General features: G+C 43.2%; 1 protein-coding gene across 3 annotated transcripts in view; it reads right to left on the reverse strand.

The window, feature by feature from the left end:
* The window catches only part of MPPED2 (metallophosphoesterase domain containing 2), a 162452-nt gene extending 148704 nt beyond the window's left edge, over positions 1-13748 (reverse strand). Inside the window, exons 1-2 of one of the 3 annotated variants that reach the window (XM_037012136.2) lie at positions 13339-13748; positions 7617-7865 (exon numbers count right to left, since the gene is read on the reverse strand). In XM_037012136.2, coding sequence (XP_036868031.1) covers positions 7617-7744 — 128 coding nt within the window. In that variant the 5' untranslated portion in view covers positions 7745-7865; positions 13339-13748. Of the gene's footprint in view, positions 1-7616; positions 7866-11467; positions 12128-13338 lie in introns of those variants that run through there. The other 2 variants (XM_073216356.1, XM_017681080.3) reach the window with 2 other exon arrangements.
* Positions 13749-15640: the final 1892 nt, after the last annotated feature.

A 15640-nucleotide genomic window follows, 5' to 3' on the forward strand; every position in this document is an offset into this window, starting at 1 on the left:
AAAACATCTATGTCAAAGCAAAAGGCTAAATCAGGAATTTAGGGAAACCTGCTGAGGTGGGTGACTTAAGGGGGACTTAATTTTTTTCTTGAATTCAGATTTAAGACTTTGTGCAAAACAAATTTTAAACTAAGTGTACGATATGTAAACGAATTGAAACTTGGTCTGTGGCCCAAATACCTAAAACCGAATACCACAAGTAAGCCTATTTTCTTAGCCAATCAGTATAAATGCCAAAAAAGCCCACCGCAAGATGGGAGAAAGCATTTTTCCAATCTAAGAATTATCAAATCTTTGAGCTGAAAGGTTTCAGAGACTGTCTACACAAAGGAATAAATGGGTTTAAGGAGAGTCTATATTACAGTGTAGGGCCCTGAAATCTTTTAAGGAAGTTACTAACAACAGAGGAACTTCAAAATTGGTTTAATTCTCACTTAGAATTTTAAAGCTCCATAGTATCAGCTACTGAAAATTTGCCTGTGTTCTTTATTAAATGATACTTGTTTTTTGATTTCTGACTTCAACTAGTGTCAAAAGCCATTCTACTTAATATTAAAAACTACACAAAATTTGAACCAACTAGAAGGGTTTATATTCTGGGTTTTTGGTAAAGAAAACAGTGAGAAGACTACAAAAATGCATTTTCATACTTGCATACATTTTATCCTCCTACAGGGAGAGAAACTGAAGGAAAAAAATCTTCAAAGCAAAACAGAACAAAAATATGCAAACCCAAATACTGAAAGGGCCAATAAATCCAACAGTTTCCTCTTTGCAGAGTTAGTGTTTTTACATAGACAAAGCCTCCAAGTGTAATTTTAAATTTGAAAAAAAAAGCAGACTAATATGGTGGTCTGCACAAGTATGGTAGTTTTGTCCATACTGATATTGAAATTATAGCCTGATCGTGTCTGGACAGCTACTGAAACATCTAAGTAACTCAAGTATATTTAAGTCAGTCCAAAAGGAGAGGTCATCTGACAGTTTCCCAGCTTTAGTATATCTCTATCGATTGACTGTGGCTACACTTGCCCTATGTATCTTTCTTTACCTCTATATATGCAGGTAAGTATTTCAGAATTTGAAATTCAAGTGTACCACGGTGGATAGGATCTGCTTTATTTGTCAGAATTCTTCACCCTCCAACAGAATCAAGTAATCAAAAGACAAGCAAACAAGAAATACTACACACTTATACAACATACATCAAGGGTTCTAAGAACAAATCCATCTGAATAAAAAAAACCCTTATTTTAGGTTGCATTTTAAATGCTCAAATGCAAACAAAGAAATCTATAGAATAGGAAAAAAAAGTCAGTTATAAGACAAAGTCAAACTGTCATGGACCACAAGACCAATACCCTCAGGGAGAGTATAGGAAAAAGAACTTACTTTAAGAAAGAAATGAGAGAGGAAAAGAAAAATACCCTGTGTTTTTATATGAGCGCAAACCGAAAGGGCCATTCAGCATCTCCATGACGAATTTCAGATTGGAAACATTAACAAAAATTATGGTCATGCTAATGCGCAGGCCAGTGATAAATTTGTAATGAGAATGAGAAAGTGGCTTACCAAGAGGAAAATGTTTAGAATTATTTTCAAACAGCTAATGCAGCCCAGCCCTGCAGCGAAAGGACGAACTTCCATCTTGTTAGTGAAGTGCAGTGTTGCAGCGCCACAGACATTCACTCATTCATTCACAGTACTCCTTCCCGTGTCAGAGTTAGAGGAGTCATTTTCTCTTCTTCCCCCATCGCCGCCCCATGATGCCCCACTATTATAACTGTTCCCTACAGAATATCACTACGATAAGGGATTTGCATTCTTAATTTCAAATAGACCAAAGAAGAGGTAAGAAATAGGAGAAATCCTAGACAGTTGCAGAGGGAGGGAATGGTGCTACCGGGCCTCAAGTCCACAAGCTGGTGAGGACCCTAAAATTCATAAAGGCCCAACTTACTAACAGTCACAGACCTTGGTCCTGATCAAGACAGGACAGGAAGGCAGGTTCCTTGAAACACTGTTAAGTAGCCTACTACAGCAAGCTGTTTAGTTATGACTCTGTACACTCTGCTGGTTTCCAAAAATGAGTATCAACATAAAAAATGTCTCTTCTTAAGAAAATATCCCTTCATGTATAAAACTAAGAAGTCGGCCGCATCCTTGGCACAGCTCTCTTCTTCCCATTTGATTGAGATGAATTACACTGAACCGATGCACAGCCTTTGGTCTGTTCCCTGATTACAATGTAACATAGAAGAAGGTGCCACCCAAGGATGCTCTAGGCTCAAAGAAAATATATTTACATTCAAGCGAGCCTTTAATGCATATCTGGTAGACAAAGCAGAACAATCTTGTAGACAAATTACATTTTTATCATTCTTTTAAAAAATATTTTTATCTATAAAAATATTATAGTCGTTCTAAAAAAGTTCAAATTACATAGAATTATGTAAAATACAAAGTCAAAATACACTTTTCTGTATTTTTTTTTAACCAAATGGGAACATGCTATGAAGCTCTTCTATAACTTTGTTTTTGCATCTAAAATAAACATTTACTTCCTACCACGTAAGAATGAAACTTCAGATCACAACAAAATCCTGTAAGAATGTGGCATGGAATGATCACCCTGATACTCTTGAGAGCTTCAAATCATTTTCTATTATCAATGCCCAGGTAAACACCAGCAGATGCTATACAGTGAACAAAGTAACAAGAACACAGATTTGTCAGGTTTTATACACCAAACAGCTCGGAAAGGAAGATGTTAACACTTAACCCAGGTTCAAGTGGATCTTATCATGTAGATAAGACCATAAATATTATCACAGCATCTACTTATCAAATGGTATCTTTCAGGTACTATACATCATATACATCATCTCACCTAAGGCTCACAACCATCCTAAAGGGTCACTAAACCCATTTTACAGGTTAGAAGACTGAGGTTCAGTGATTTGTTCACTTATCATCCAGCCAAGATATGAACTGGTGGGACCAGCACTTTGAGATCTCTGATATCAGACCATATTCTCAACTACCATGTGAATATTATCCTCATTCCCCAGCCCAAACTGTGCCCTTTGCACTCAATCTTGGTTATTAGGGTTAACTCTTAATGCTTCTGTTTTAACCACAGCCATAGGTGGGGAGCCTAAGAAAATGATGGGGTTACAAGGGTCTGAGACAAGCCCAAGTGGAAGAAGGCCACTGTAATTCCACAGAGAACCAGGCAACACTCAAGCTTACAGGATTCCTTCCCTCCTTGGACTGTCACTCAGTTAATGATTTTGACAAATACTAAGAAGTCAGGACACCTGCCAGCGCTGAGAACTAAAAAATCCCACCCAAAAAAGTTGGCTGATCATGACTCCTTGAGGAAGACATAACAAAACTTACGAGTGATTTTTCTTATTCATTCACTTATTTATACTCCGTGATTTTTTAAAATGAATTGACAGAGCTTAGAATAAAAAGTACAGAATAAATAAAACAATCATTAATGATAACAGATAGCATTTACTAAGTATAGACTATGTACTAAGCACTCTTCTAAGAACTTGACATGTAATAATTGTTTTTAACCTTCCCAGCAACCTTTTGAGATAGGTGCTACTTGTATCATTCACATTTTACAAATGGAGAAAGATAACAGAAAAGTCTCCGCTGCTGGTTACAAAGCCAGTGAACAGAGCAGCCAGATTTAAATTCCAACAATCTGATTCCACCAGAGAAGTCAACCACTGTGCTACACTGCCTCCCAAAAATAAGTGTAAAAGGACAAGAGCCAAGTAATATTCCAGCGGTGTGGACAACCAAAGGCACAGACAAGTCAAGTGACTAAAACTGAAAATGAAATTTCATTTGGACTTCCTAGCAATCATCCTTAAAGCAATCCGGCAGGGACTAACTTCAGCAGGGTGAGCAACCATCCTGGTTTGCGTAGGACCGAGGGATCTCCCCAAACATGGCACTCTCTGTGGAGAAACAAGCACCCTGCTAAAAAGGTTTTGTAGTATTTTTTTAGGTATCAGATAATTAAAAACATACAAAATCTCCATGGTATTTTCAAACCTATACTGGTTCCTTTAGCACCTCTTCCCACCATCATTAAAAATACTAAAAAAATTTCTCAACATTCTGCTTGGAAAAGATTATGGAGTCATAGGAAAATGAAAGCCTGGTAATTGTTGGCTTTCAATCATCACATCTATCAGTATTGCTCAAGAGTGTAAGTGGGAAGGGCACACAAATTCTGGGTTAAATCCTGCCCTGCCAAATCCAGCTATGCTTTAATTTTCTTTCCCAAGGTCATACAGGACTGCTTTTTTTAAAAAAAGAAATCTTGCCTGTGTCACAGGCACACACAGGCCAGTGGCCCTTAGAAAGCTTGGTGGCAGCCTCGTCAGAACTCACAGGAGAAACCAAGCCAAGACCAAGTAGTAAACCTCTTAAAAAGCCAGTTGAAATGACAACTCTGAAATCAGTGATGAGCTTGATGAACATGGGGACTGGGTCTTATGTACCCATGTTTATTTGTAAAACCTTGCAAATGAAAGTTGTCTTAATTGCAATCATAATCTTAGTATGTCAGAGGTGAAAAGATCCACAACTATTATTTGGTGCAACTGTTTAACAGATGAGTAAAATGAAAGGAAGGAAATTGCCCAAGGTGGGTCACAAAGCTGAGGTGAGACTAACTGAATTAAATGGGAAGTGAGCTATTCCCTAACTAAGGTGAGAAACCACAAGATAGGTTATATGATAAAAAATAAGGGATCATTAAGGAACCAAGGTTGTAACTCCACCCCAGGTGATCCATCACAGGTCTTCACAGACCTCAGTTCTAAGTGAAAAAGGAAAGCAAATGTTTTAAGAATCCCATGCAAAAAAAAAAAAAAAGCAACTATTTAAGTGAAAAAGACAAAATATCTTTAGGGAGAGGAGCATAGCTTTGCCATGACATGTTGGAAATTTCAAAAAAAAATGAAGAGATTAGACTAAATACTTCATGCACATTTTCCAGCCAATTTAAGTTTCTATTTAGACTAAGGGCAATCTTTTCTGTAAATAAACAGAAGTATAATATGATTGCATTAACCAACATACATGAACACCTAGTATGGGCCAGTCACTGTGCTAAAGGGACAAGCACAAAAACATAAAGCCAAGGAAAAGGGAAGCCAGCATCTTGACAATCCACATGCACCTCATAAAACACATGACATTAGGACAGGCCGGAAGAATTCCAGTGAAAATCTCCACATCTCAAACACAAGTTCTCATCTCAGTGCACAGTTAAATCAATTGATCCATCCATCAATCAGTATTTCTGAACACTTGTTACCTGTACAATCCCTGCCTTTAAGAAACGAATGATGTAATAGGGAGGGAGGGAGGGAGGCAGGGAGAGGGAGAGACTAAGAAAAAGGGACAGAGGGAAATACTAATAGAGGTGGTATGGTCTGAAGTAATGCTAAGGGACTAGGGGTGTCACGGCAGGGTCGGGGGAGGGGGTCACAGTCACTTTGGACTGGGAGAGACAGAAGAGGTTTCACAGATGTAGGGGCCCTGAACTGGCTCTGAGACATTTGATGAGCGGAGCATAAAAGTGAGTGTCTCAGCTGTGTGGAAGCAGGAACCTAGACGGAAAGGCCCAAGGTATGCTCAGATGATAGTGAGCCAACTTAGGTGGCTGGAACAAAGGGGCCAGATAGGAAGGTCTTAGTGGGTGATGAAGGGGAAAAGGCAAGCTGCAACCAGATCATGGCATAATCCTATACTTCGAGGTAGGAAGTCTGGCAAAGGGTTACACAGCTGTCTAGGCTGCCATTGCAAACCCTTTTTTTCAAGCCTTTTTTTTTTCAGAAAAGGCATAATTTGATCCTTTGAATTTTTCATGGCTAGATCTAAGCAGATCAGTTCTAAGGTTACATGATTTTTAAAATATCTTTGTACATTCATAGTTCACCAGTGGAATCTTATGGCCACAAACATGGAGACTAAGCTGAAATTCCCTATCATTTTCCAAGGAATCTGAGAGCAAAACATACTTTTTTCTTTTTTTTTGCTTGGAGGTTATAGAATCCATAAAGTTCTTTGAAATTCTTAAGTACAAAATGTTACAGTAGCAAAACACAACTAAAAGTATCCTAAATCCAGCTTACACAAATTCTATAACATATTTGAAGAAATAGAAATTATTAGAAATAAGAGTACAAGGAATATTTCAAGTGAACACGTAGTTATTGCTCAGAAAAGCCATTTTAACAAAGAGAAATCTTATTCACTTCAAAAACTTTTCTTTAAAATCATGTTAGTAATGCTTCATACTCTTGAATATATTCTGATTTAAAGAATGTATAGTAATAGTTTAGCACTAACCATTTACAAGGGTTTCTTTCTCTTTTTTTTTTTCCAGAAATCTCATCATGGGTTAATGGAGTGGCTCTACAGAATATACTTGCAAAGTAACATCCTAGAATTTACACTAACATTCAGGCAGTCAAGAGAAAGATCTTTTTATTTGGTTAGTGTTTCTAAATTAGGGGGGTGTTTGTGTTTGTGTGTGTATCGGGGGGTGGGGAGCAGGCTATTTTTTTAAAAGCCCAAATAAAACAATTAGTGAAAAAAGAGCTTGTGACTTGGGCATGCCCCGAGTTCAGTTTTGCTCAGAAAGGCAAAAACACAGGCAACAGAATCCTAACCTCCTTTCTCTCTTGACTATACAATAGTTTTCAAAGAGGTTTAGTCCTACTATGAAAGACTCATGTTAGACATTGGAAGGGTCTAGTAGAGAATGAGCACCAGGCATTGAATAAACAAGGGAGATGGTGACCTTTTGCCCCTTCTGCTGAAAGCCGGGCACATCCTGAAGCAGAGGAACAGAAAAAAGCTGGTATGCATCCAGGTGCTGCAAAAATCCTGGCCTCTGGATTTTTTCTCCCACACTTTGTTCCTTAAACAGTTTAAACAGGCACCATGACTTCAATAGTATTAAGGAGTGAGAGAAAAGTACAATTCCTGGAACCAACTGTTCCACTGTCCCTCAATCCTTTGTTCCCTGTATTGTTTGAGTCCCGCAGTATGCAGCACACGTTCCACAAGCAACAGGCAAGACAATGGACTTAGCAGTGGCTGGACAATTAGCATCAATTAGGCCTATTTTCCAGCTGAATGTGAAGGGGTAGTGGGGGTGAGGTGTGGGGGAAAAATTACTTAAATTTTATAGAAATACTTCATCATGGGGGCAAGTGGTATAATGTAAAGCAAATTGAACTAGGGGTTCAAGAGACACTGCCAAAATTACCTGTGTGATATTAGGCAAATACCTTAACCTCTCTGTTATTATCTACAACATGTAGGCAACCTACTACCCACCCCTCAGAGGTTCACAAGATCTAATGTCCAAGTGTGGTTGAAAGTTCTCTGAAAATCTGAAATCTTACACAGATGTAGGCTATTCCTCCAAGCTCTGTTTGGAACCACATACAGTCATCTGTTTTCCAGACCATACACCTTTTATTCTCCCTGGCAGAAGCCGTTAGTGACTTTCTTAATTTATTTCTATTTTCTTGATTGCTAATTTTTTTAAGTTCATGAGTGATACTTACATATGTACATGTGGCGGCTGGAATCTGCTCTGGTTGATGTTGTAGTGGGTGAATGCCTGGGTGGGGTTTGAGCTGTACTCATCCACCGTTATGGTAACTTTGCCTTGAGAAGGAATCCCATGTGCCATCCTTCCTCCTTATAGGCATGAGCAATTCACAACTTTCCGGAGCAAAGGATGGGAGCAGGCATGGTGTGTTTCAGCCAACTTCTAAACCCAAGGATCTCCTCATCAATACCACCGTGTGTTTCTGTAAAAAGGAAAATTATAAAATGAGAACAAAGAAAAAGAGGGTGTTCTAAAAGATGTCCAATGTGACACCTGGACATGAAATTGGTTCAAGAAAAATGTTAATTTGTGCTGTTGCCTCATGGATACAATCTTTGCCAGCTCCACTCTGCATGTACTTCAGAGTGGACATTACACTCCGTATGACACTGCTAGCTGCTAACAAGTCATCTCACTGGCATTCAAACTCAGATTTCCTCTTTAATTATAATTATGGCACTTAACATGAATTACAGAAGGGGCATATCCATAGTTGCCATGGTGTCTAACTATAAACGGTTTGTGCTCAAATTGTAGAATCTTCCAAACCTTCCCTGCTAATTGGAATGTTTGGTTTGGACAAAGTTGGTGTTATATTAATAATGTGAAATCTCAGTACTTAACACAGACATATAACACAATGACAAATGTAAATTTAAAATGCTGTGCAAATAACAGATACTTGTGTCTAACTGTAACACATAATCTATGCACATATTACACACAATTTTTTCTTTCACAAGCAGCTCTCAATATATACACACACAGACACACACACACAAACACACACACACACACACACACACACACACACACATCCACTCCACTCAAAAATATTATGGTAAGGCAAATCCTTTTTGCTAAATGTAATATAATTTCTTTAAACACTGCAGTCACTCAGGGGGAAAGTCAGACACATCCAGCCTTGGACCACCACTTTGGATGTGGTCATTACTACCCCTCTTCAGGCAGTAAAGGAGGGCAGCCATTACATCTACCACCTCATTCTTGCTTGGTGCTATATAATTCTCAGTATTCGTTTCATACTTTTAAAAAATTATGCTTTAGTTTGATTCTTTTTATAAATGTCAATATATTATTTGCTGCACTGGGTTCAGAAATGAGGACATTTATGTTTATGGCAGGTGTGCAAAGACTGAGGACAGCAAATCCCTGCATCAAAGCTATTGCAATCGATCAGTGTAGCAAAGAAAACGGGTAGTCCTTGGGTAACCCTTGGGTAACCCACCCTCTTACTTTAAGTGCTCCACATCAGAATGCATTTGCCATGCGCACCATTAAGCTCCAGGAATCCTAGCTGCTATCTCAAATAAAAATATTTAGAATAATAAGATTAGATTTAAATTTGGCACAAAACACCTTAAATATCAAGCAAAAGGCAGATGGCCTGCCATAGGCCATTTATTTTATTATTTTACAACCCGGGGCTTGTGTAGTCCTCCATATGCTAGCTGAGCTAAGAAATTCCACAGTGTTCTACTCAAATCATTGCCTTCTTCATATTAGCAAAGCCAGCTAAATAACACCCACCTTGCCCATGTTCCTAATGTACAACTGCACTGCCAAGACATGAATCTCTGGCACTTTGGCATTCTAAGCAAAGTGTCACTTTGAGTTCTCTTTCTTCTTCCTGAATCATGGGAGGTGTGAGTCCTTTAAACACCAGTTAATAACTAGGCCAGTAGGATTAACTAAATTAAAATCTGTCCCTGCTCCTCTGATGTTAAGATAGCTCTAAGAACTGCTTACAAATCATAATGCAGCAGTTTTCATACCAAGTTTGCAGCTGTTTCCTTAATTTCCCCCACAATTATATTTTACTGTTATTTTGCATAACAGTAAAACACAACACCTGCTTCAAATTGCAGTCCTGTTCTAAGTACTGTAATTCTCTTTTGAGACACAAAGTACCAAGACACTACTGAAGCGCAAAACTGCATAATTGCGCCACGCTGAAAAGTAAATACAAATGAAAACATCTTCCTGTTATAGAAATGACTGTCATTAAAAAGAATGTTAGCCATCAAAGCACAGAGGAAAAAAATGCACATTTTCAGACTGTGAGAACTTAGTGTTTGCATAAATTAGAGAGTGGTGTAAAAATTACATGGCAATTCTTATGTGCCTGCCATCAATATCTATTGTGTGAAATATAGAACATTAAGAAGCAAAGGAAACAAAATTCATGTCCAGACCACCATGACCTCTCAGTAACAATCTCTGCACTTGGTGCCCAAAACAGTTCAAATATTTCTGGAGTAAACTCACTAATTAAACTAAGAAAAATGGCCTAGAGATAAAATATACAGAGCTATACATAAATATCTATGCAATGACTTACAGTAGTTACCATTAGACCCTCCCATTAGAAACTGAGAAGAGAGGGAACTTAGAAGGTGATCAATTCACAATCCTAAATGATCCACGGTATCCTAAAGTCAACGTAGCCTTGCCTTTTCTACCAAGTGAACATCTGTGCCTCTTTGCACCTTTGCTCCAGCAAGACAAATGTTCTATTTTCATCAGCACACACTGGCCTCTGTAACTCTGAAGGGCTAAATGGGTGGCTGACACCTCATTTGAACTCATCTTTACCATGTCCTCTTTCAAATATTTTATCGAAACAGTGCACCTGCAGAATCTTTCTTCTTTAATCTGGAGTCCTTTGAAGAAACTGTCAGACTGAGGCAGAGAGCTTCAAAACTTTCACAGAAATCTTTGCAGACAAGTCAAGAAAAGGCTTATTTTTTAAATGCTATGTTCACCTCCACTCACTAAATGTGCATTGGCTAAAAATATTAAACACCAACACACAGAAAGACTTTTTCTTATGGTCCTTTCCTCTAACCTGAGAAATTCAGAAAAAACTTGAAACAAGACAGAATGATACACTGTGTAAAACTATCAAGAAGCTGCACCACTTTGAGTCACATACTTAGGACTAAAACCTTCCAAATGATCAGATTTTGGAGCACCTTATCCTCATCACACTTACATTATTTTTTGCATGCAATATTTAAATAGATCAGTATTCTCTTTTTAAATTTTCATTTTATACTTCAACACACTTGCTCCACAAAACAAAGGACTCCAGTACAAAATACCATAAATCCTCAAGAAAAATCTAAAAGGGACTGACTGCCAAATATTCATGCTGGTGATGGTTTGATTTTCTCTTAAAAGAAAGAAATCATGTGAGCACATTTTGCATTTCCTAGACAGCAGTCACTTCTCCTCTTAAGCTGTGCAACTTGTAATGTTCTTTTTAGGAATCTAGTTGTAAAACCTTTTAAGGTCTGCTGGCAATGAAAGGACTAAAAGCTGAGGAATTAAATAACTGTCTCCACCTCCTAGACACCGTAAGTCCAATTTACCAAAAGCAACAATTCACCAAAAAGTTTCAAAGCAACAGCCCATGACCTCTCCACCCGAGCAACGCATAACATAGCCTATGAGAAAGGAGCCTGTGATTTCCTCATTTAAACAAGGATGCTCATTTTATTCCCTAGCCCTAAGAAGATTGCCCGACCGCCTCGCCAAACTTGGGAACATCCCCTCTCCAACTCGCCAAATTCTGCTCTCTGCGCCCTCAGCCGCACAGACGCAGAGCTTTCTCAACTCAAGCTCCTACTCTTTCACGTCCACCTCCAGCTACTCATCCCCGTATCCCAGAGCGATACGCACAAGCGTTCCCGGCGGCTTTTCAGCTAGGTGTTTTTAGAGGGATGCACAAACTTCCACGTGCCTCTGGCCACAGAGCGCCCTCCCTCCCGCCGCACTTACACCTGAACTTGTCTCCAGCACTGCGGACACCCGGCTGGCACATTCTTTCGGAGAGGAAGAGCAGGACTTTGCTCCCGCGCCTCTGGCAACGAGTAGAGTCTATATATGGTGGGGCGGGGGGCGCGGAATTCTCTACTTTGGATTGGTTTGTTTGTTTTAAATCTAGGGTGGGCAGTTAGAGGCGGGGGGCTTCAGCAAATACACACACACACACACTCTCTCCCTCTCTCTTGCCCTGCCCTCCGCGGCTCGCGGCCGCTGGTCCAGACTACAGCTCCCTCTTCCTTTCTGGAGCACCAGCTCGCCTTCCTCGCTCAGTCCCGCGTTGCCACCGCCGTCACCTCCTCTGCGGCGGTCGCTGCTGGCACTGCTGGCGCTCGCGGCCCCGGGCTACGCTGGGCGCCTTGCTTTCTCTCCCTCTCCCCCAGCCCCGGCTGATTGATGACCACCGACGGCCAATGGGTCTGACACAGTGCCATTGCTGGAGCATCGCAGCCCCACGCCCCCGACGTCAGCCTCCAGGGCGCGTTGGCAACCCCAAACCCTCTGAGCGGAGCCCGCGCCCGGAGCCGCCACCGCCGCCTCCCTGAAGCTGCCGGGCTGCTTCCCTGGAGCGGCGGAGAAAGGAAGGGGGGTTGGGGGGGGGAGAGCCTGCGAGCGTTGGATGGGGGTGTGGAAGCCACATATTCCTCCCCCCAACCTCCACTTTGGAAATCTTTTCTTTCACTTAAAGTTTTGTTTTTTTACACTCTGACCTGTTTGTTTGCTTGCAGCATCTCAAATCAATTACATTTTTCATGACCCGCATTTGCACTTAATTTGGGGTGTTGGAGGAAAGAGATAAGTACCTGTGTGGTAAATCTACCCTCCGGGGGCATCCTTTATTTTATTGCTGGTGGATTCTAACCCCCTCCCTAGTCTCCAGAAAAATGCCCTCTTCACCTCGTAGGCCGCAAAACCCCGGAATTCAAAAGCTTTACAAAGATAACCCTGTTACATGTAAATAGCAAAGAAACTCCTGCCTCTCTCGGGAAGAAATCTGGAGGCAACGGTTACTTTTTGTCGCCGCCCGTCCCCGGCCGGCCGCCCGGTGCCTGTCGCTGGCTCGCTCCGCGGACTGCGATAGTGAAGACGGGAGGCGGCGGGGACAGCGAGGCTCGGGCGCGGGGACAGGGTGAGAAAAAGCCCCACGCGAGAGCGGCGCGCGCGGGCGGCCCCGGGGGTGGCCGCAGAGCGCAGCCGGAGCACAAAGCTGCGCGACGCCTTGCCGGTCACCGCACCTCGCTCGGGTCGCCGCGGGTGTCCGGGGCTCGGGCCAACACAATGCACCCGGGCCTAGGCCGGGGCGGCTCGAACACATAACCCCGGGACTTTCTAGTAAACAGCTCGCCGTGTCCTCATCCCCACCCCCATCCTCGCAGCCAGGCTTTCGCCGCTGCCCCTCGTGGACACCCCCCTCCCCTCTAAGAAATCCCGGCGGAGAAGGGGGCGGGGAGGTGAGGACCCTGAAGGTCGGGGGCCGAGGACGGGGGAGGGCGGGGAGAGGAGCAGAGGGGCAAGATGGGGAGTGGAAGGGAGACAGCTCCTAAAAGAGAAAAAGAGAATTCGCTTTCGCTCGGGGACTGAAAATAAGCCCTCTTTGGGTTCAGAATTGCCCGGGAAGGGCCCGCTCCTGCCGAATGTCAGGGACACGGGGGCAGCCGCGGTCCGCAGCCTCCGATCCCCCGCACGCGCCTCTGACAAGGAACCTCTCACCCGGGCTCCGCTTTGTGTGTGCATTTTTTTTTCCCTTCCTCTCGCGCGCAGCACCGGGCGCCGGGCCGCCTCCTCCCCCTCCCCCGCCCTCCGCCTCCTTTCCCGGGGCAGATTACCTTTCCCGGGCTGCGCTCTGGGTCCCGGGGATGCCTTCAGCGCCGGGCGAGCAGGCGATCCATCGCCGAGCGGCCGGAGCCTGCGGGCGGCGCGCGGGGGCGACGAGGGGCGCGGGCGGGCCAGAACCTTCGACCCCGGAGGTCCCGCCGCGGGCTGGGGCCGGGGGCCGGGGCCGCGGCGCCAGAGGAAGGCGGGTGGGGGGAGAAGGACGCGAGCAGCCTCGATACGGGGAGAGAGCGAACGAGGGGGCGAGGAGAGGGAGCGAGGGCGCGGCGAGCCGGAGGGAGGCGAGCGGTGCAGTGACAGGGACTGCCACTGGGGTCAAAGGAGCACAGCTCCAGGAAGCAGGGCGGCCGAGGCGCAGCTCCGTGCGCGCTCCCCGGCGGGACCCCGCGCCCCCGCGTGCCCCTCCTGCAGCTTCAGCAGGCTCGAACCCCCACCGGCGCCCCAAAGCCCCGGGGTTGCAAGGGGAGGAGGCAGGGGGCTGAGGGCGAGGCCGGCAGCCTGCTGGTGCTCCTGGGTCAAGCAGGCAGCAGGAAGCCGAGCTGCAAGTTCATCATCATGAGGGTGTTCAGCATAAAAATGATAGGGGACCTAGGAGGGGGATGCTAGAGAGCCCCCGAGAAAATAAAGGGAGTTTTCCCTCTAAATGGGCGTCATCTCCAAAGAGTACTCCCAGGTCCCCCACCCACAGACCTGCCTAGTACTGTCTGCTGTCCTGGCACAGTTCCAGGACGCAGAGCTCTCGCAGGGAGCTGGGGGAACCGCTCAGGCTGAGTTCAGACCTAAGGAGGAGACCCTGCGTCCCCTCCCATCTGCTGAGCTTAGGCTTTCCTTGGGGAGAGCTGTGTTCCCTTTCTCAAGCCTTTCAACTCTCCAGATACACACACACACACACACACACACACACACCTTTTCTTTCTGCGATGTTGAGAAAGAAAAGGCCACCCGGCTGATAATTTTTTCACCTCCATGAATTAAGGCAGGTTCAGTATAGGGAGGTGAGGCGAGGCAAAGAAGCTAATTGTTTTCATTTTTGTCTTTGGGGCTGATGTTACCCAAAACATAGGCACTTCAAAAACATCTTAAAAATGAGTTAGTCCACTTTTTCTGTGTTACTTTGGATAATGAAGAAGAGGTTTTCAGAATTGTATGCAAACAACATAAGGAAAAGAAAAGTCGCTGAAATGCTAGAATACAGAAGACAAGGAAGAGAAGGCTTTTAGAAAACTTGGTTGGCAGAGCTGTCTGTAAAAGAGGAGGTGGCCATGTGATGTTATGCCATTGTCAGAGCTCAAAGATTTGGACAGCAACCAGAACTAATTCCTTTCCAGGAGTCAGGCTCAAAAATCTAGGCATTCTCCAAAGGGAAATCCAATGGATATGTGTGAGAGAGAGAAGGGTGCTAAGTACACTGTGTGACAACCGGCTAGACATCCTGGCTGAAATTATATCCCCTAAAAACAAAAGGAGCCATTTCAACCTGGTCTGTGGCCTCTGTGCTGACACTAATTGGTTTCCAGGGTCTGGAGAGGAAGAAAGAGAGGCTGGTAGGAGCCCCAATAAACAAAGATCAAATGGAATTCACTTGAAAATATTTCCCCGTTACAAGTAGCTTTCCTGGCACTTGAATTTTAAGTCACCTATGTCTTATGCCTGAACTGAAATGAAGGGGAAAATGGTCTTGTTAATATATTTATTTTGTTGCGCAGTATGCCCCGAGTGCCGGTACTTGTCAAATATGCTGGGATGAAGGGGACAGTGATTCTCCTTGCCCAGTGCAAATCACAGCAAGTGACACTGACATTAAAGAATGCCAACGATGGAGTGGGGGGCACCTTTAAATTTTGCTTTTGTTTTCCAGCCCAGCAGTGAACACTGACTGGAATCATGTTTTTGAAGAAACGCTCAGTTCTGTTGTCCTTACTCTTTGAGTTAGCAGTACGCACCTCTTATCTACATGGCTTCAGTTTTTAGGCCGATTTGGGCTGATTTAATAAGTAAAACAAAAAAAATCCAGCCAAATAATTTCTGTGGTTTTCTTCTCTTTTTTTTAAAATAATTGGTCATCAATAAAACAACCAAATTAGTTTGCATATGATCATGAATCTAAGCAGTGCACACAGATAATAAATAACACATTCTACTTTTGCAGCACATTTTACAGGATATTTAATGGCATAAACAATCAAGTGAGTGACCCTTTACTAAGTTGATGAAATAACTTTGTATTATTTTACTGAGTGGGAAAAAATTGAGGCAAAAAAGAAAAAAAGCTTAAAGTTGTAGTATAGGAAGAAG

This window comes from Manis javanica, chromosome 11 (assembly GCF_040802235.1).
Source record: "Manis javanica isolate MJ-LG chromosome 11, MJ_LKY, whole genome shotgun sequence".
Taxonomy (NCBI): Eukaryota; Metazoa; Chordata; class Mammalia; order Pholidota; family Manidae; genus Manis; species Manis javanica.